The sequence below is a fragment of the Mesoplodon bidens genome (assembly GCF_964165515.1).
Source record: "Mesoplodon bidens genome assembly, chromosome: 2".
NCBI classification, from domain to species: Eukaryota; Metazoa; Chordata; class Mammalia; order Artiodactyla; family Ziphiidae; genus Mesoplodon; species Mesoplodon bidens.
The window spans coordinates 99,793,754-99,816,462 of NC_138177.1; the positions used below are offsets into that span (position 1 = coordinate 99,793,754).

At 35.8% G+C, this 22,709-nt stretch overlaps 1 protein-coding gene across 3 annotated transcripts in view; it reads left to right on the plus strand.

The window, feature by feature from the left end:
- DPYD (dihydropyrimidine dehydrogenase) overlaps nt 1-22,709 on the plus strand; it is an 811,527-nt gene that overhangs the window by 179,916 nt on the left and 608,902 nt on the right. Inside the window, exons 1-2 of one of the 3 annotated variants that reach the window (XM_081225180.1) lie at nt 13,679-14,689; nt 15,382-15,469. The exons of 1 other annotated variant lie outside the window; for it this stretch is intronic. In XM_081225180.1, the coding sequence (XP_081081306.1) occupies nt 14,661-14,689; nt 15,382-15,469 (117 nt within the window). In that variant the 5' untranslated portion in view covers nt 13,679-14,660. Of the gene's footprint in view, nt 1-13,678; nt 14,690-15,381; nt 15,470-22,709 lie in introns of those variants that run through there. One more of the 3 variants, XM_081225179.1, reaches the window with a different exon arrangement.

A 22,709-nucleotide genomic window follows, 5' to 3' on the forward strand; every position in this document is an offset into this window, starting at 1 on the left:
CCACTGCTCTATGCTATTATAATCCTTCTTCATCTTCAATGAAATGTTTGTTTGTTTAACCCTAAGCTACAGAAAGGAAGTATCTGTGTCTGTTGTTTCAGCCATTATTTTCTCATGACCTTATTCCTAATGGATGCGCCATCAATATTTTTTGAATGAATGAATGTCCTCTGACACCTATCAACTATTTGGGGATATAGTTAGTTTAAAAAATAATTATAGTATAGTGTGAAAAATGTGGGGATATGAAGTAAATGAATAACCTTTAAGCAGGGAAAGGAGGTAATTGAGGAAGCCTTCTCAAGAGATGATACCTATTCTGCATCCTGAAGGATGCTCAAGAATTTGCCAGACAAGGAATATGAGTGAGGAGTCATCCATTTTATATTGAGGGAAAAGTAAGAGCAAAGGCAGGAAAATGGAAAGAATATGGCATGTTTAAATAAAAATATTGCTTTTTTATCAGCATTACCAAAATCAATACCGTACTGTCGTCTTATATATAGAACTTTACCAACACCTCTTAAATAAAAAAGGATTTATGCACTCACTCTACTGGGCGAACAGATTCATATCTTCCTAGCTTGTAAAGCAATTTCCTCTCCGTGGGATTGTTCTGAAAAGTTCACCTTAAAAAAATATCAAGAAGGGAACAGGTGGGTCATTTCACAGCTTGAATTAAAAGGTAGTACATAAGAAAAATTATTCTCTAAAAATATTTTTGAAAATAAGTTTCTCTTCTTTCTCTTTCTGTTTAAAGTAGAAAATTTAGGTGTCCTATCATATGAAATGTGTTCATGTATTGGAAAAATATCCATTCTAGATGTGGGAAATAAAAGAGGCAAAAAATTATACCTCTATCAGAGGTGCTTTCCTTGACAAAGCAAGATTCATTTGCCTCCCTGTCTACTCTCACCACCCTAGGCTCCAGTACCTCTTTTCATTGTTAACATATAAATTTGCCTATACTAACTACTCAAATACAGAATTGGTTACTAACACAGTCTCATTAAAACTATTAATAATGAGCTAAAGAAGAGATCATTTGGAGAAACGAGGTAATGATTGCCAAGTCATTTCTAAGTTTGACCCATCATGCTAGTAGGGTATCTGTAGAGATCAGTTTATTTTTGGCTTTGGGGTGTGGCTGCTGTTTTCATTATAAACCTTATGGATGCACATAACACATCTTCCATATTTTATTTCATATAATCTTGCATGGTTACACATTCTGTTTTTATTCAGTATGATACCACTTCACTTCTGTATTCCACAAACTCCCTTGAAGTGGCTTGGAAGATATTTTGTTAAATGTTTTCTACTTATCATTTGTTAGGCAACATTGTTGTTGGTCCTCTTCATAATTGTCTTATTTGGTTTTCACAGTAACCTGTGTGCTAGTCATTATTTTACAGTTTCATCATAACATTGCACTTCCCATTAGCTGTGGAAAAACAGTGCTCATTTATTCCATTGCATTCTCCATTGTTCCTAGACAATAATGATTTACAACAGTGATTTACATCATTGAGCATTTATTATGTGGCAGACACTAAATGTTTTACATGTATTAATTTATGCAGTCCTCCCTATAGGTGTATGATGTCTAACCTATAATTAGCAGGTTAGATGAGGAAGCTAGGGGCACAAAGTATTTAAGTAACTTTTCTAAGATCACAAAGCTAGTAAGTGATAGAGCTGGATTTAAGTCCAGAATCCATCAAACTATATTGTCTCTTATGGTATTGTGTTGTGATGAGTACCTGCTGGCTGGTGTGTGGGTAAAAGAAGAGAGATCATTTGAAAGAGATGATGTGTTTGTGATTGAGGTGAATCTAAAAGTAATTGGGCAGAGAGCTCTATGCTACTTTCAGTAGATAGTAGCAAATACTTCCAGTTCCTCACTTTTTGTATCTTCCTCAAGCCCTGTATTACTTGGCCTATCCACAGGACACACCTATACACACGTAGACACACACACACACACACACACACATCCTAGAGAAACAAATCTGTACATTGTCCTTAGCATTATACTAAGAAAGAGGAGGGAACAGACTGGGTGAGTGTGTACATCCCGCATCTTTCCATTGCCACACCTTCGCATCATTTGAGAATGTGTATTTATTTATTTATTTATTTTTGGGCGGTAAGCGGGCCTCTCGCTGTTGTGGCCTCTCCCATTGCAGAGCATAGGCTCCGGACGCGCAGGCTCAGAGGCCATGGCTCACGGGCCCCGCCGCTCCGCGGCATGTGGGATCTTTCCGGACCAGGGCACAAACCCGTGTCCCCTGCATCGGCAGGCGGACTCTCAACCACTGTGCCACCAGGGAAGCCCCGAGAATGTGTATTTATTTGTCTGACTTCTCCACTGTGAGCTTCTTGAGGGCAGAATCCAAGGTTTTCTCATCTTGTTTACTCCAGAATGCAGCAGATTACAAATCCTTAGCAAATAACAAGTGCTCTATAGATATCCGTTGGTTGAGAAAAAAGGGAAGGAAGGAAATGAATGAAAAAACGAAGGAAATGATGTGTTAAGATTCCATAGACCACAAACATATTTAAGTTCTATTACTTCCACTCAAATTCTTCACTTAAATTTCTTAAATTTAATGGTGCTTGTGACAAACTGTGACAGCACTGTCAGTGTTGTAATGCATTTCACTAGAAACGTAGTCAATGGAATTTTCCATTTTTACAAAAATATATATAATGTGGCCTTAGCTTTTTATTTTGCTGTTTTTAGAGTTTAAATAATATTTAGCTGTAGGCAGCTAGTTTTGATGACAATGTTCAAGATGTTATTTCTGAACATTGTGTCCTTTGGCTTCTAGGCTAATGTTTTTCAAAATATTCTGATAATGATCAGACCATCATAACATTAGTTCATTTCCAAGCAGTGCTATTACCTGAAACCTTGGTCCACCTTAAGATATGAATTAAATTAAGATTAAACATTTATATTCTTATCTGTTTTTCTCCGATATTTATTAATTTCCTGAAATTTCTGCATATCCTTCATGTGCGATGTCAGCATTGACTCTTAGGCATTAAACTCCCAAGTACTGAAATAGTGTCTAAGTCACTTCACACAAACCCTAGTGGGAAGTCATAGTGGTCTGGACAACGTCTTTAACAGAACAATTTTGGTCTTAATTTTTTTTTTGCCACAATATATAATGTTCCAAATGTTATAATTATAGTGACATTATTTTAGGCTGGTCATGATTACAGATGTTGAATACATTTTTAGTTTATCTATTTTGACTCATAGTTGTGATATATGTAGGATGTTTCTAATTGCTTTTATTTTGTCTATCTGGTATTTCTACTGAAAATATTGATCTTAGTGATTTCTGTAGGTAATTTACATATGAGAAAATACTTTGTAAAGAATAACATGATCTGCAAGTGTTATTACTGGGTACCTCGTAAAGCAAATGAGGAATTTTGCTAGATTGCAGTTGAAGCCAGCCATATATGGCATATATTGTATAATAACGACTATAACATATATGGTTTTCTTATATTATATCAGAAACTTTCTCAAGTTCTCTGGGGCTCCTGGCTATCATTATGAGAAATACTGCAGAAATGAAATGATGATACCTACAGACTGGACTTCGGAGAAAGTCACACCTGGATAATAGTCCTAAATTCAGCTTTTACAACCTGTGAGGCAAGCCCTGACATCACCATACACTATTATGATTTTAGAATGAAGTAGAAGAGAAAATTGGGAATCCCAGGACTTTAGGAAATGTCTATTAACTTAATAATCACCAGGATCACAGAAATAAGCAATAAAATATTTCAAACCTAAATCAGAGAAGATTTTGTGCCTTACTATCTGTAAAATGAGAATAACAACAGTATCTACCTCATCAGGTTCTTATAAAGATATAGTGAGTTAATATTTATGTCTCCCTCACTGAGTGGTTATGAAGATTAAATGAGTTAATATTTATAAAACACATACAATAGTACTAGCATATAGCAACTTCTACACAAGTATTTATTAAATAAATTAAACCCAATATAAATATTTTTCACTGTAAGTATATGTTATTTACATAAGTTTGAAAGTCAATTATTAAAATAAATTTTCCCAAACATTAAAAACAATAACTGGCATATTCCCAAAGTTCTGGTTGTCTTTTTCAGCCAATTTAAAATGAATCTATTTCCTAGCAGACCAACAGCAAAGACAAGGGACCCAACCATTTTCTCACTGGAGGAAGAAATAGTAGAGAAACCAGAAAATCAACTGTTATAGTCCAATGTGTTAATTACTTTGATAAAGAACTCCACAGGGTGCTCTGGGAGATCAGAATGGTAAGAACCAGGGGGCTTCATGAGAGACAGCTGAGATGAATTCTGCAGCAGGTTTGAAGTGCGGCTCTTCAGGCAAGGGAGGAGCCTGTTGGAATAGATAGAGGTTGAAAAATGACTTGACCTGCTCACAGAACTACAGAGTTCTAGAGTGGGGCAGGTGTTGCAGCTGGAGCTGGAGGAATGCAATAGGCAGGGGGCAAGTTCAAAGGTCATTATATGCCAATTCTCCCTTTAAGCAGGAGAATGTCATGATGAGATATGGATTTTTAAAAAGATCACCAGGATTGTGTAAAACACCTGAAAAAATTTGTGCTGAATACAGTTTTCTTTTACTTGGGGTAATCAACATAGATTTAACTAAGTAAAAGGAATGAATATTTAAATTTAATTTAAAGTGTGCTTAAAAACTTTTACTTTTAAAAAAGGAGGAGTGACATTATTTTTATGAAGTAAAACTTTTAGATAAATTTGTGTAGGCTCCACACTTGAAACTGAATACTAGTTCCAACAGGAAGAAAATTCAGATATGGCATTTGCTCTCCAAATCTGTTCTTTCAGCACCTAAAGTATTGCAATCACTGTTGCACTTACAAAGCAAAAAAAAAAAAACTGAACAAAAATCTCTTTTACATGAAGTAAGTCCAGTATATTTTTAAGTCAACATCTTCCAAGTAAGTTTCAGTGAATTCTCTCCTTTGCTGGCACAGAACTTAGAACATGGTGGCTTTTTAATAAATGTATTCCTACATTCCTGCTGCACTTTGATAGCTGAGATTTGGATAAATTTAAATACTATTATTGGCAAATACCATCTTATAATTTTAAGGCCAAGTATTTTATTCAGCTGTTATTTTAACTTAATTAATGACTCCCTCCAGCACTTGTGCTGTCACTCACTCACTCTTTTTTTTTTTTTTTTTCTTTTGGCCAGACCTGACCTTTTGTTCTGTTAGCCTTGTGAACCACCAGCTACTCAGAAGTATACTTCATTGTGGTCTTCTTATTAAAACCTTCGACTAGCCCCTTGTAAAACCTAAAGAGGATATGGGAGCATCGTGGGTTGGCTTTGGCCTTGTCAATTCAAATGACCAAAATGAAAATTACACAAGATAATATGATTTTAGTTGCCAATCAACTTCTAAGTCTTTCTTATTTTTTATATTACATGTTTTATTTACACATTGCAAAAAATTCAAATAATATAACATTGTAAAAAGTAAAATCTATCCTAAATCTTAGTCCCCATGCACTTAAGTAGGTTTACATATTTACACAAATGTTCTTTTTTTCATGATCAATATATCCCACATATCTAGGAATTGTATTTTATTTATAGATTAAACTGTTTGACTTTGTTTCTCTGTTACATGTTTATTAGAAATCAAAGATCTGTCAATATTACTATTATTATTATATTTTTTTCTGAAATTGCCTGCAAAAAGTCATAAAATATAAAGCCTTTTCAGTTTTGAAATTTGCTGAAAATTTTGCTTTTAGAGCATCTATGACTAATATAAATTACTAATATAAATTACTTCAGGAAGCCCCTTCCTAAAGGGGCTTCATTGACGTTAAGATAAACATACAACAGGTGTTCCAAAGTTTGAAAATATAATTTGCACAGCATATGGACATGCTACGAAAAATAATTTCTTTTTTCTAAGAAGCCTGGAAGGATTCTCAGTATAAATCAAAGAGTTTATGACACTACTGGGGAAATAGTCCAGGTTAAACAAGATTATTGAGTAGTAGGAAAGCTATAATAAAAACTGTCAGTACTGTCACCTAGTTCTCCCTAAGGTCTGTAAAGGATCAAAAGTGTATTGAGCATCAGGTAACAGATGTCTAGAATGTGAGGGGAACCACAATTGTGCTGAGCAACAATATACTGGTTTGAAAAATAATTACATATGGCTTGTTGTAGTTAAAACTGGTAGGCTAGACTATAAAATGTATTGTGAATCTTGGGTTTTTGAAAATGACTACATGCTAACTAAACGTGTAACTGATCTTTATTATGGATGTTTGTCGTCACATGTATATAAATGTATTCAAAGTAAAATGGTATGTAAAATATAGGTATTTTCTTATTTGCAGTTACCTGAGGAAATATTTTATTTGTGCATAGATAGTATATTTTGTCAGGACAAAGTGCTACCCTACCCTGGAGGGTAAGAAATACTTTGTCACCATCTCACCAGGTGGCAGCAATTGAAAAGGGGAAGGGAGAAATATGCCTTACACAGGCATTGAAAATACAGAAGTACTAGGAGATAATGTGTGGAGCAGGAATGAAGGAAAGCCTCTTTCATCGCATGGATTCTCATATTTGCTAATTGCTTTTGTTAGTTACTTACTCAACTATACATCCATAATAAAGATCAGTTTACATTTTTAGTTAGGATATATCCATTTTTCAAAAGCAGAAACTTCACAGTATACTGAGTTGCCCAACCTATCATCTTTAATTTAACTGATTTTGGGGAGAAGAATGTGTTTGCCTCATACTATTAGCATGAAGAAACAACCAGAAACCTCATGAGGAAAGGATTCTATATAAATGACATTGGGTCACTGATGAGATTGACATGTATTTTAGCAGTCTGATTCCTGAAGAAGTGCATTGATAGGAATTTTCCATAAACATTTGTGAGTAATACTGAGAACCAAAGATGGGTTATATAGTCTCTGCCCTGGATGAACCCATAATCTTTTTTTTTTTTTTAATGAATTGTATTAGGCAACAGAATTTCTTTTCCTCTCATTCCTTTTATTCGTTCATTCCTCCTATATTATTGGGCAGGTAAAATGTACATGGTGTAGTAGCTGCTGTGTGGAATACGGAGAAACCACATATGCATCCATAACTTGCTATCAATATCAAGCTCTAGTAGACTCATTGGTCCAGAGTAAAATCCTAAGTATCTTTGTAAAATCCTAGTATCCTAGAATACTAGGATACTAGTATATAAAATCCTAGTCCATAGTAAAATCCTAAGTATCTTTGTTTGAGAAGGCTTCTCTGATTTTCTTGAAGTAGAAATACTTTTTCCTTCTTCTGAAGTCCCATAAGGAGAAAATGAAGATTTAAAGCATATATTTATGTTTGTCAGATATCCACTACGTTTAATGTATGTAAATAACTGTAAAACATTATACTGTGACTCTTCACTGACCCCTTTCACATTAAAGGAGAGAAAGCAACGCATAACTTTTCAGAGCATTTTGAGAGTTATAGAGAATGCCTGTTAAGTAACTAAAGAAGTACATACTATTTGGTGTAAGTGTATAATATTTAAACATTCTCACAACAAACCTCTGAAGTACAAATTATTATCTCCATTTGCCTATGAGAAAACTGATCCCCAGAGAGGTTAGGTCATTTGCCTAAAGTCTTAACACCAGTACAGTGAAGTCAAGAATTAAATATGGGCAATCAAGATCCAGAGCTTGTTCTCTTAACCTCTATGCTATGCTTTCTGAGGTTATACATTTAAAGGCTTAGGACAAGCAAGCACATTTGAGCACTTAGTAATTAATATTAGTGTACACATAAGTCTGGGTGTGTGCACACACATGCTCTGTATATCATACCTATATGCTATGTATAATCTGGCTTGTTTATGCTGCCTATATTTAGTATAACCAAGTCTCACAAGTAACCCTATCCAGCTACATGGCTTATCACCCTCTCATTAGTGCAAGACAGAGGAAGCTCTTTATCTTCTTCTTGAATCTGGCCATCTTCTCCAATCCCTTTAAATACTCTCAATCGCCACCATCTTTAAGGTGGATAAAAAATGGTTTCCTAAGAGTGTTGCCAAGCAGACCATCCCTCCAAGACATAAAGCAGGACTTTTATCTATTAGTATTCTCTGGTTTTCTTGATCAAAGTATACCTCTGTTGTAGCTGCAAATGACAGGGATAAAATTATATCATAGGTTTTAGGGCCTAGATATCTACTTGGCAGGAAAAAAACATTTAATAAATACTTTGATTTGTTCTGTATTCATTGACTTTAAGTGTTTCTGTGTTATTGACATGTTTTTAAAACTTGTGAATGTGTAATATTTACTTTTTTTTTGGCTGCGCCACGTGGCATGTGTGATTTTAGTTCCTTGACTGGGAATTGAACCCATGCCCCCTGCATTGGGAGCACAGAGTCTTAACCCCTCGACCACCAGGGAAGTCCCTAATTACTTGTAATAGTTACAATATAATAACATTTTTTATTCCATTTCAACAATTCAGTTTGTAAGTCATCATCTTGTACTCTTCAAATAAATTTATAAGAGAGAAATTGGAAATGGGGGCACTCTTCCTTCACTGCTGTAACCTACATTTGGCAAATAAACCTATTTTCTTTAGATTTTGGTATTGGTATCTAAATCTTGGCTTATTATTTAAAACTGCTATTTCTAGTATCTTAAAGCCCCAGTAGATTCTGAAAGCCTTAAGGACTGACCCCACTTCCTTTAAGTGTACTTGGTTCTCTTTTCATACCTAATTATTTCTGTCTTATGCATATACGCATGGTGTGTTTATTTTTTTTAATGACTTCCTGCAGTTTATAATATTTACAGATTCCATCACATTCTTCTTGTTCCACCTCTGTACAACAAAAAACTTAAAGTCCCATTGGCTCTTGTAAGAAAGAGAAAAATCTAAGTTTAAGAGCAGCATTCTTCAGATACTCATTATGATACTCTCTTTGTGTAGTAAAATAGGACAATATGTTTGTTTAAAATTTTTCAGGAGGTAATATATACTAAATTCTTATGGAAGTGTTTCATTTGCTTGCAGGACAAGATGTATGCAAATTTATGGCTTATGCTGTTGAGGTTTTTGTGGCACACACAGTTTTTTCAAAAATAAGAATATGCTCGAAAAGTATCTTTCCAATAGAAGTGGCTATAGCCAAAGCTGTTTAAAGCTGTAATTGAATTAGCCTTCGAAACTGTGTAATATCATAAAACTCTAATGTTTTCATCTTGACTTGAGAAGCCTCTTGAGGAGATGGTTAAGACTACCTTCCACTTTTTTTTTTCTTGAACTAAAATTGGACTCTAGGAGAGAGGATACTATAGCCTTTTTCTAGCTGTGACTTCTCAACTGCTTTTTTCTCAGTCTTCAAATTACTCTGGGAAGGAGGCACTAGTGTTGTCGAGAGATGAGGTCAGTAAAACATCACCTTTTAAAATTTTGAGTTGTCTTCATACCTGAATGGGCTAGATGGGTGTAAGATGGTAAATATGTTCCAGTAGTTCCTTCAGCTGCCTTGGCCACTGGTTTCATTATGCTTCTGGGAGATTTACAGAGGCTCAATATTCTCATCTATGAAGTGGAGATAAAAGTGGTCTTACTAATTTTTAAGAATCAGTTATATATGAAGATGAAAAATGAGTATTATTTTTAACTTTAAGTTCCTTCATTTAACTCAAAATATGCAAAAAGTGTAAAATGCACATTTTTAGCTATTAGTATTTGAGGCAAACAATTTTTTGACACAGACTATAGAAATATTGTAGAAAAGTTTTTAACTATGTTATATTCCTAGACTCATGATCATCCAACAAAATGTTTTGAGCATTGATTGTGTGAATTGTGTACTGTTCTAAATTTTGCTTCTTTTTTTTTTTTTTTTTTGGTACGCGGGCCTCTCACCACTGTGGCCTCTCCCGTTGCGGAGCACAGGCTCCAGATGCACAGGCTCAGCGGCCATGGCTCCCGGGCCCAGCCGCTCCACTGCATGTGGGATTCTCCTGGACCGGGGCACGAACCCGTGTCCCCTGCATCGGCAGGCGGACTCTCAACCACTGCACCACCAGGGAAGCCTTAATTTTTGCTTCTTTTGAACTGTCTTGGAGCACCCACATGTGAATGGAAATTTCTAGTGGATAAATATCTTTACTTAAAAATTGTTTTGTTGTTAACCTATACAATCAAATAAATATTAAAAGCCTTAAAACATGAACATCATTGGTGGGGTTAAAAGGCAGAATGGTGCACCGGATAAAAAAATTCAGTTATTGTAAATGATGTTGCCATAGCTTTCCAGCCCAGTGGAATGTAGAAACTGGGACAAGATGCATATTAGGAATATTCAAAGTTAGTTCCAAATACCCTTGAGCTAGTAAGAACCTCTGGTGTAATCAGAGAAGCAGAGTCAGAAAGTATATAGGAAAGGCTGTTAATGGAATACTGAGAGAAGCAGGGAGAATTATTGGAAGCTGAGAATGGCTCTTGTATATTTAATGCATCAGAACATTGGATTAGTCTCATCATGTTTTAAAGATGCCAACCAGCTTTCTTGGGTCCTTTTATTATGACAGAATCTGGGTGCAAGTGATGTAAGCTGTGGAACTCAGATATATGTATGACACTTCTAATCTCCATTTCTTGATTCACACACCTTCCATTCAATCTGATACTCCATTCTGCCCAGTTTCAGTAGAAATGTTGCCAAGTTGGGGAAGGATATTAGACTATATATTTGCCTACACTGTTTATAATAGGGTGGAGAAGTTAGATCCTGTACCCACTGCTACACCTGAAGTAGTTAGACCTTCCAAATAAAGGTACTGAATATCAAAGATCTGAGGAAATACAGCATGAATATTAAGAAAATATTTAAATTTTTTAATGTAAATACTGACTTGCCCAGTTTGATTATATAAGCTAACATAGATTATACATAACCTGATGAAACAGTGCTGACTTGATTGAACCAAAGTCTAGCAGAAAACACAAAGACAATGCAATGTGAGTCTTCAAGTCTTTCAGACAGATTTGTGTGATTTTTTTAAGCTGAGAAAGAAATTATTATTTAAACTCATGGATTAGAAAATTCTTCAACAAGCATATGTTACTATTCCAACTGCTATGTATGCTTAACAATAAAAGAAGCAGGCATCTGTTCTCAGATGTGTGAAGAATGAAATGCTTTAGTTCATTGCTCACTATAATGTTTTTTGGTGTCATACTGTGGAGTAAAACTGTCCAGCCTCCGGGCTTCCCTGGTGGCGCAGTGGTTGAGAGTCCGCCTGCCGATGAGGGGGACACGGGTTCGTGTCCCGGTCTGGGAAGATCCCACATGCCGCAGAGCGGCTGGGCCCGTGAGCCATGGCCGCTGAGCCTGCGCATCCGGAGCCTGTGCTCCGCAACGGGAGAGGCCACAACAGTGAGAGGCCCGCGTACCGCAAAACTGTCCAGCCTCATTGATATTTGGGGAGAGGAATCATAGCTCTCTTTCCCTAGAGAAAGTTCCTGGATCAATATATCTTTAATAGTTTTGTCCTTTAAGTAGCGATACTAAAGTTTTCATACATTTTTATGGTGATGTTGGATCATGAAGGATTAACATTATTAAAGATTTTATATTTTGCTTTTAATGAAATCTGTAGTTATCCTCTCTATTAAATATAAAAATGAAAAAAAGTTCATCATTGGTAAAAAGTCTAAGACTTTTTATTGCTTTAAAAATAATTTAGCATACTCAGTATAAATGTAATTATTTGGGAATTAAAATATTACATAAATGTTTATCTGAATTAAGTTTTGCCCCTTACAATGCACTTAAAAATAAACTGCACTATAAAAGAGTAACTTTGAAACATAAAAGGGGAATTAAATGACTGAGGATAAAAACAAGTGTAATTTAAATGTTACTTCTAATGAAAAATTTATGTAGGACTGTGGTTTACAATAATTGTTGACATATTCCCCTAAGTACTGTGTCTGTGATTTTTCATGGTATCAATCATTTAAAGCAATTTAGGTAATACATTCTGACATGCATTTCTGCTATTTTATTTACACCATTTGCCTACATCTTTGTAATGCAGTACCTTTCTGATTTGGTACAGTAAATGCACTCTGTAATATCTATTACAGCATGGTCAAAGGATAATTTATTGTCAAATAGAAAAATAGGTCAACACTAATGTCACTTGATGATCAATCCCCCCCAAGTTTAATAAAACATCTCCCCAGTATGCATTCCACTGCAGTGGTTGATATTTTATTAGGACTACCTGGCTATAGCAGTAGTGTAATTACTGAGCTGTCAGAGTGATAAGTGGGATTAATGGCAGCCTGATGCACTTTAGTCTGCAGAGCGCTTAGAGAATTGCAAGATGGTATTATTATCAGAGTCTGCCCATTCTGGCATATTCATGGCACCAAAGAAAAAAAGAATGCTACAATTCAGGTTTCCATTGCCCTGCCTCATTAACATTTGACATTTCCAACAGCTGTTATTTGTGAACTAGCTCAATACTAAAAGGAGAATTATTTGGTAAAGAGGCTTAATAACCACAACTAAAACTCCTTGTGTTGTCAGTGCTGTTAAGTGAATCTCTTTATGTTGAATATAAGATTTCTCTGGAAGAACAGAAAAATACACTTTGAATTAATTTGGCTCATTCATACCTGCTGACATTATAACTTTATTTTTTAATTGCCTTATTATTCAAGTTGGGTGTTAGAAAAAAGAAAAGCCGAAAACTTGTGACTTCATTAGGGATAACCAGAATCCTCTATCTATTTATCTATATCTTTATCTATCATAACAAGTATTTTTGTTGCTTTATTCTTATGGAGTGGCAGATATTTAAAAAATTGTCAAAATGACTTTTTTACAAATCAGAAGACATTTAAGATTGCATATTATTTTATAGCTATTTTTATTTTAGCTACTTTATTTTACCACATAATAAAAAATCCTTTCAAACCACTATTAATGTACAACATATTTATCCACGTGAAGATAACACATATAAGTATCACCTTGTTTCAACATCAAGGACCAAATAGACCATGCTTTGTTTTCTTTTTGGATTGTTGTCCTACTGATCATACTTCTAAGAAATTCTTTTTAAACTCAGTGACAGTGTTTTAGGGAAAAAAAAAAAAACACGTAAGTATAAGAAGATAGGAATTCAACTAAATTATAAATGTGAATCTAACAGTGGCATTTAGTGAAATGATAGGGGAGAGGTTTAATGACTGCATTTCAGAGAGGACAATTGATTATGAAAAGCCTTCGGTACTCATTGTGTAAAATTTAATTTAGAGAGAAGGCTAAGGGCACAAACCAGAGAGAAGAGATCAGATTTAAAAACAAGATATTAATTAGGTACTGAGAAATTGGTTCAGACAATGAAGAGGACTCTCTGACTCATAAAAGAATGACAAGGAGACCGGTATTGTTTTCTTGAAGGAAATGAACCAACATCTTTACACATGGAAGTGGATAGAAAATGAGCCAGCTAGTGACCTTTGTCACTGAGCAACATGGGACTCATTCTCAATGAAATTCTCAGAGAATTCTCATCTTCTGACAGATGTGACAATGGTCTATGTTAAATTTCAGATCACCAGCTTAATTTTTCACTACTTCCACTTTCACTTTATGCCACACCAGATTCCATTAGTTCACCTACCCTCTCATGTTTTTTCTCTCCAGGCCTTGGCACGTACTGTTTTTATCCTTTGTCATTTTCTTGAGTAACGCTGCACTCCAAATCCCACCCTCCTTTGCTTCCCTAACGCCCACTCATTCTTCAGTCATCCCTTTAAGTGTTATTGTTCCCAATACGCTTTGCCTGACTCTCTCCCTCCAGGACTACTGTTCCTCTTATATATGCTCCCTTAGCATGCTGTTTTTACCCAAATTCACATTGACTACACTGACCACTACAAGTGCCTTTTATATGTCTGAACTTCCTCCAAACTTTAAGTTCCATGAGAGCAGGACCATGGTGGTCTTGTTCATCACTTTTATAATCTCATATCCCAGGTTCTGCCATGTAACAAGGGCTCATTAAATATTTATCGAATGAATACACAAATACGTATATGAATGTACAAATTAAAGACCATTCTAACCAGTGGTTTCAGTCCTAAAGTAGTAATTATAGAACTGTGATTCTCACTGTGTGCCTCCAACCATGTTTATCAGAATCATCTTTCCAAAATGCAGATTCCGAGGCCAATAACTCAGACTCAGGAGGGGCTTCTCTGTGGAAATTATGACATTTATCAAGCTTCCCAGGTGGTTCTTAGGAACACTGAAGTTTGAACATGTTTCTGGTCATTTCCGCAGAAGGCAGATTCTGATATGAGATTAGTATGTGGGAAGTTTATTAGAAGATCCACATCTGTACAAGAGTGAAGGAATCAGGATTGGACAGACATAGCTACAATAAAGGCTGCAGTAGATCCCTGCAGACCTGTTCCCCAAGTGGGGGCAAGGAGACTGGGCCTCTACCTCCCCTCGCTGACCTGTGATTGATTGGAAACTGGCTGTGGCTGGAAAGGAGGCATGACCTTGGTTCAGCCTGTTCTCTTCAGGTGAGGGCACAGCAGCTGGAGGAATAAATGCTTCAATCTGAAAGGGGGTAGATCTGGTCTATGCATTGAGGCATCTACTGCAAAGCCCAATTGCCATGTGAATAATGTGTAGGTTAAAAGACATTAGAAAATTGGAGGAGGGAGGGAGGGAGGGAGGGAGGGAGGGAGGGATGATGGCAGGGCAAGAAGAAGGCTGGGAGGAGAGGTGGGTGGAAAAGTGGGAGGGATGAATGGAGGAAGAAAGGAATTTACAAGTGGTAAAAAGAGAGACTTTACTTTTGTGTTTGTATAATGATTGTGGTGTAAAAGGCCTACAAAACTTTTATCATAAAAGACTCCATTCTCTAAGCATTATCAGTGTAGTGAGGGATCCAAATAAGACTGATTTAGTAAATGGATGGATGAATGATGTATCTTAAATAAGTATGACCTTCTTAAACTCTAGGAGGAACACCAAGAGAAAGGGCAGTTATTAGCCTCAGTGGTGCCATTTCATACACCTTAGGAGGTGTGCAAAAAGTGAAACACAAGTACTCTATGTTTATTGCTTAAAAAATTTTTGTATCTAAAAATAGTATAATTTTATTTGTTCTTACTAGACACTAACTCTGAATGGGTATAAGGTAGAGAATATATAGAATATTATCTCACTTACTTTATAGTTTCTTTCATTCAGTTATTTTATTCCCTAGATGCCTGAAATGTGCAGATGCCCCCTGTCAGAAGAGCTGTCCAACTAATCTAGATATTAAATCGTTCATCACAAGTATCTCAAACAAGGTAAATTTGGATTCAGTTCTGCAAGTGAAAATTAATAACAGCCTTTGATCTTGTTCTCTATCTATTATGACCATGATTAAAGCATAAAGCTTGTCTTAGTAAATTAGGTTAAAGTATTAAAAATATGATTTCTATAGGCCTGTGAAAATGTGGCACATTTTATTAATTAGTCTCTCAGTTTATTATATGATTATTGTGAAATGCATATTCACTGTTTATTGTCTTAAAAATTAGTTCGTGTTGAAATTAGTCATTTTTTAATACAAAGCATTTACTCTAAGCTAGATTTATTCTAGCTTAGACTTGCTAAATGCTTATAGATAGGAACTGTCATTGATTATCAAAACACATTCAAATTTGTGAGGTATCTTTTTTTTTTTTTTTTTTTTTTGCGGTACGCGGGCCTCTCACTGTTGTGGCCTCTCCCACTGCGGAGCACAGGCTCCGGACGCGCAGGCTCAGCGGCCATGGCTCACGGGCCTAGCCGCTCCGCAGCATGTGGGATCTTCCCGGACCGGGCCACAAACCCGTGTCCCCCTGCATCGGCAGGCGGACTCTCAACCACTGCACCACCACGGAAGCCCGTATCTTTGTTTTAAAATGTGCTTTGGTATTAACTCTAGCACATTGAAACAAATCAAGGGAATTTGTTTAAGATTTGGAATAATTCATAGAGACTGATAGAGTTGTAACCAAACCCCCCCCAACAATGTAAAAGTATAAAACAGACTTTTATGGGCATGAGTAGAAAAAAAAGGAATTTTGATCTTTTAGTTTTTGTTTTTTTTTAAATCAATGTAAGGCTAAGCCTAATTTTTATTCACTAAGAGAATGGTTTATTGATTGAATAATTAATTAATAGTATCTTTTGTTTGTGAAAGGAAGATTACAAGCTCTTAGCCAAGTATCTTATCTTTTAACTGAGCAAAAGCAGAAGGAATCTTCCCGTAAAGATGTAGCAAATCCCTCCTTTCACAGGGTTTAACACTTATGTTCTAAAATGCTGCAAAAATCCAGTAAAGTGCCCCTTCAACTACCAGGTACCTTTTAATATATAAAGATCATTTCTCAATATGTCAATGATTTAAAAAATATTGTAGGAGAAAAATTATAAATTTATATAGCTTTAGGATTTCAAAAGAATTAGAGGTTATTACTTAGGTATAGGACATGGTATTAGTCTACATGGTCAGTTTTTTTAGGATTTGAAGTCCAGGTTGAATTTTTAGATTGAATGCTTGTGAACCCAGGGAAAATTACTTATTTCTTTATCTTCATTTATGAAAGAAAGGTAGCATCTGTCTTACAGGATTATGGTATAAACTAAATGATATTTGTATGTGAAAAAAATCTCTAATATGGTAATTATTCAACAAATATTTTGTTGATGTGGAATGATTAACTTCCCTATTCATTCAATATGGTAAATACTATACAAGTGATTACTTTTTTTGTAGCTGGTATTATTCATTGAACACCTACTATCTACCAAACACAGTGACAGGTACTCGGTAAGAAAGGATCTCTGCTATGATCTTGCCTTTTGGAAATTCATAATCTATAAGCAAAGCCAGATACATTAAAAAATGACGCAACACATAAACCTAGCCATAATTCAATATGGTTAGTGCTGCAATCCATGCAGTTCAGGAAGAGTATTCAGAATATGAAAAAGCAAGAATATGGGTATATACGTGGCATATTTGGAGAAATATAATAAATTCAGTGTAGCTAAAATGAAGCCTAGATTACATGAAGAAGAGTGATGGGAAAGAGACCAGACAATTAGGTTGGGATTAGGTCATGAAAATAGTTTAATTCTATGCTCAATATTTGAGACTTAATTCTGTAGATAGTAGGAAATCATCAATGATTTATGTTTGTGTTGTAAATGAGATGAAATCTGAAAAGAGATACTAACTTTGTAGTATCCCAAACATTTATCGTCACAGGATCTCTGTCTTGTATGTGAGAATGAATAATTTATGTGAAATGTGTGCATGAAATCTCATTTATTTAATAATAACCTCATGAGAAAAGGAGTAAAACAAAATGTCCAAAATTTGAAGTAGAAAGTGTTTTGGCTAAAATTATATCTAAGGTAGTAGTATTCTTGGCTTCATGCTTGAGGAGATACTAGAATTATGATCCATGCTAGCTAAATTTTCCTTAGATATTCTATAATTCAGTAGTGATTTTGTGATTCTTTTTTTTCTTTCTTTTTTTTTTTTATTAGTCTCTGCTTTACAACAAAGTGAGTCAGTCATACATATACATCTGTTACCACATCCCCTCCCTCCTGCGTCTCCCTCCCTCCCACCTTCCCCACCCCACCCCTCCAGGCGGCCACAAAGCACCGAGCCGATCCCCCCGCGCCACGCGGCCACCCCCCACCAACCATCCACCCCACGGCCGGCAGTGTATACACGTCCATGCCTCTCCCCCGCCCCGTCACAGCCCCCCCCATATCCCCAAGCCCACCCCCAGTAGGTCTGTGTCTCTATTCCTGTTTTACCCCTAAGTTCTTCATGACATTTTTTTTTCTTAAATTCCATATATATGTGTTAGCATACGGTATTTGTCTTTCTCTTTCTGACTTACTTCACTCTGTATGACAGACTCTAGGTCTATCCATCTCATTACAAATAGCTCAGTTTCGTTTGTTTTTATGGCTGAGTAATATTCCATTGTATATATGTGCCACATCTTCTTTATCCATTCATCCGATGATGGACACTTGGGTTGTTTCCATCTCCGGGCTATTGTGAATAGAGCTGCAGTGAACATTTTGGTACATGTCTCTTTTTGAATTATGGTTTTCTCAGGGTATATGCCTAGTAGTGGGATTGCTGGGTCATATGGTAGTTCTATTTTTAGTTTTTTAAGGAACCTCCAGACTGTTCTCCATAGTGGCTGTACCAATTCACATTCCCACCAGCAGTGCAAGAGTGTTCCCTTTTCTCCACACCCTCTCAAGCATTTATTGTTTCTAGATTTCTTGATGATGGCCATTCTGACTGGTGTGAGATGATATCTCATTGTAGTTTTGATTTGCATTTCTCTAATGATTAATGATGTTGAGCATTCTTTCATGTGTTTGTTGGCAGTCTGTATATCTTCTTTGGAGAAATGCCTATTTAAGTCTTCTGCCCATTTTTGGATTGGGTTGTTTGTTTTTTTGCTATTGAGCTGCATGAGCTGCTTATAAATTTTGGAGATTAATCCTTTGTCAGTTGCTTCATTTGCAAATATTTTCTCCCATTCTGAGGGTTGTCTTTTGGTCTTGTTTATGGTTTCCTTTGCTGTGCAAAAGCTTTGAAGATTCATTAGGTCCCATGTGTTTATCTTTGTTTTTATTTCCATTTCTCTAGGAGGTGGGTCCAAAAGGATCTTGCTGTGATTTATGTCATAGAGTGTTCTGCCTATGTTTTCCTCTAAGAGTTTGATAGTTTCTGGCCTTACATTTAGGTCTTTAATCCATTTTGAGCTTATTTTATTTTATTTTTTTTTGCTGTACGCGGGCCTCTCACTGCTGTGGCCTCTCCCGTTGCGGAGCACAGGCTCCGGACACACAGGCTCCGCGGCCATGGCTCGCGGGCCCAGCCGCTGCGCGGCATGTGGGATCTTCCGGGATAGGGGCACGAACCCGTGTCCCCTGCATCGGCAGGCGGACTCTCAACCACTGCGCCACCAGGGAAGCCCGAGCTTATTTTTGTGCATGGTGTTAGGGAATGACCTAATCTCATACTGTTACATGTCCCTGTCCAGTTTTCCCAGCACCACTTATTGAAGAGGCTGTCCTTTCTCCACTGTACATTCCTGCCTCCTTTATCAAAGATAAGTTGACCATATGTGTGTGGGTTTATCTCTGGGCTTTCTATCCTGTTCCATTGATCTATCTTTCTGTTTTTGTGCCAGTACCACACTGTCTTGATTGATTTTGTGATTCTAATTAGTGTATAGCACATTCATTTAAGGTCTACAAAAGTTTATTAAAAAAAGACAAAATGCGAATAACGATATTCTTTGAAAAGTTTATAAAGTGTCTAAACAAGGTTAGAATCATTTCTATTTTAGGAAAAATGTTGTTTCATTAATTCTTTACTACCTGATGAAGCATTGCACTTTGGTATTTATTTAAACAGATTTCCGTATGAAGAGAAGATATTTGGAGGTATTTAATTGAAAATGTAATCTTTTGCAGACTTTTAAGGAACTCTGTTGTAAGTAGTATTTTGTTGAAGAATCATTGCTCCAATCATGAAAGGTCGGAGATACTTGTACTTTAAAGCCTGCAGCTTTTTAGCTATTTACCAGCTGTGTACAATGTAGGCTGTCCCACATTGCTTTGCCAGTGGACTTCAAATCAGGAGGGGAGTTCTTTCCAGGTTGAGAGGGTAATTGAATCACCCAACTCAATGAACCTTGTGCCTTTTTGAGAAAAGGATGTCACTTGTGTTGTATTGTGTTAGGTTTCTGTGATTCAGTGGAGTTTAGGCCAGTACTTCCATGCTTTACTTTCTTACAAACTGGATTACAGCTCTAGTTTCCAAAGGTACACTCAATTCTATCGTACCTCCTCAGTCAGTTTTTCTCTCCTTCGTTCGTGCAGGCTGTTGTTTGCAATTGTATCTCTCAGTCGGGAGTACAAGTTTCAGATTAATCAAACTGTGAATACTAGGTTATATTTTTTGATAGTTTTCTTTTTTTTTTTTTTTTTTTTTTTTGCGGTACGCGGGCCTCTCACTGTTGTGGCCTCTCCCGTTGCGGAACACGGGCTCCGGACATGCAGACTCAGCGGCCATGGGTCACGGGCCTAGCTGCTTCGCAGCGTGTGGGATCTTCCCGGAACGGGGCACGAACCCATGTCCCCTGCATCGGCAGGCGGACTCTCAACCACTGCTCCACCAGGGAAGCCCAATAGTTCTCTTTTGAAAAAACAGTATGCATAAGGTCAATCTATAAATTTAGTGAAAAATGACTTAAAAAATGTTTCTCATTTCATGATGCTTTATTTCAAACAATAGTTATTTTCTCTTCCAAATTTTATATTAAGTTGTAAAGCTTTGGTTTTTCCACAGATGTGCATGCTTTACATAATCTGTGTACTTAGATTTTGTGACTTTTATATCTAGATAAATTTAATAATATACATTAGAAAAAAAACTGACGAAATGAGTCAATGTAAAATAAAAGACTCTTCTTTTATCGTAGATTCCTATTGAAAGTAACAAGAAGTCAGAGGAGCAACACAATTTAACCAGCAGAATTTATTGATAAATATTCTTGATAACAATATTTTTATTTAAATATGTTGTCTTGATATATGTGTGTGTGTGCATATGCACACACATGCACAAAGGTTACAAAGCACAAATGCAATCAATAGATTTAGTCCATCCTCCTTTTGGGTTTGCTTTTCAATTTCAATGGCTAAGTGGTTCATACCCTTATCAAATAACATGTGGATCATTTTCAGAATAATTTTTTTAAATTGTAACTCTAATTACATTACACCCTTGTTCAAAAAGCTCAGTGGCTCCCCATTGCCTAGAAACTAATGTCCCAATACATAACCTACTATTTAAGCCAATTGGGCTTTCTCCCACTATTATGAAAGAGAAGTAAGCAGATGAAAAAAAAGTATTAGGAAGTCCATAATTTATTACTCAGTAATTTAAAAAATATGAATATTTTGTATAAATAAAACAAAATGTAGTGATGAGATTTCAGGTTTTCTTTGGTACACAAGGCTAGTTCCTTCACTTTTATTGCCAGATGATAGGGTGAGCACCTCTATCCATCCCAAGAAAACTGACAGAAAGTTACCTACCTGCCATAAGATTATGTTCAAGGGAACACAGCTTTTAAAATTTCTATGTGATGCTCCAAGAGGACTAACAAGCCATTATCCTTCAGAGTTAAATCTGCCATTTGGTTTAAATAAGTAGTTCTGAACTTGTCCGTCAGTTTCCCTTACAGTTGAGATGCCAATTTTTGAGTAATGTGAAAGATGTATTTTTTTTTCTAGGACTGATTGTATTCTAAATTTTATAACAAGCTAAATACTCTGAGTCTGTGCCATTTGGGGACCTAATATGAGTGGATCTTGTGGCATAGACTAAGGTACTGTAATTCTAATTAGCCCCTCCCTATCTCATAATGTAATAATTCTATCCTTTTAAAACTTGATCAGTAGTATTGTTAATGCTTCATTAGCCAGTATTGGATTAGCTTTATTCAAATTTTTGCCTATTTTCTTCAGTTTTTTTTTCCATGTTGAGATTTCCATGGGAAATCAGTTTACTTTTGCTTAGAATAAATACTTTAAATCTTTATTCAGTAAGGGTATGGTGTTGACCAACTCTTTTTGTTTCTGAAACTGTTTATACATTTTGTAACTCTTGAAAAATAGTTTGACTATGTATAAAATTCTGGGTTGGCAGTTATTATTTTTTTTCATCTCTCAGACAATATCATTTTAGTGTCTTTGGTCATGCATTGGTGCTATTGGAAAGTCACCAGCAGCCTAGTTATTGCTCATTTGAGAGTCATAATGTCTTTGGAGGGGAGTTGATTTAAAGATCTTTTTATCTTTAGTGTTCAACAGTTTTACAGTGATTTATGTAAGTCTGGATTTTGTTTTATTTATTTTGCTTGGTTTTCCTTGTGATTCTTGAATCTGTGGATTGATGTCTTTCATCATTTGCAGGGATTTCTCATTGTCTTTGCCTTGCTTTATGGAGCTCTCATTAGATATATGTTAAACATTCTTACTTTAGTCTCAATGACTCAATTTATTTTTTAAACTTTCATCTCTGTTTTTTGGGGGTTACATCTTAGATCATTTTCTTCAATTCTACTTTCAGGTTTACTAACACTTTCTTTACCAATTTCAAACATGTTGTTAAAATGCTCCACTGAGTTTGTAGTTACAATTTTATCTTTCATTTCTATGAGTCCTTTTTTTTTACATTAAAAAAAATCTGGTAGCTTTTTATTTATTTTTCAAGCCTATCTTTAATTTTTTAAAACAGATAAAATTACTTATTTTTGTACTCTGAGAATTCCACTATCTAAAGTATTTGTGAGCCTGATTATATTGTCTGTGATGTCTACTGGCTCCACTCATAGTGTTTTGTTTCCCTGTATGTTTAATATATTTTTTTAATTTTAATTTTTTTATTATTATTTTTTAACTCTGGTTGCTCATTTTCTTTGAGGCTTTATCTGTGGAAGT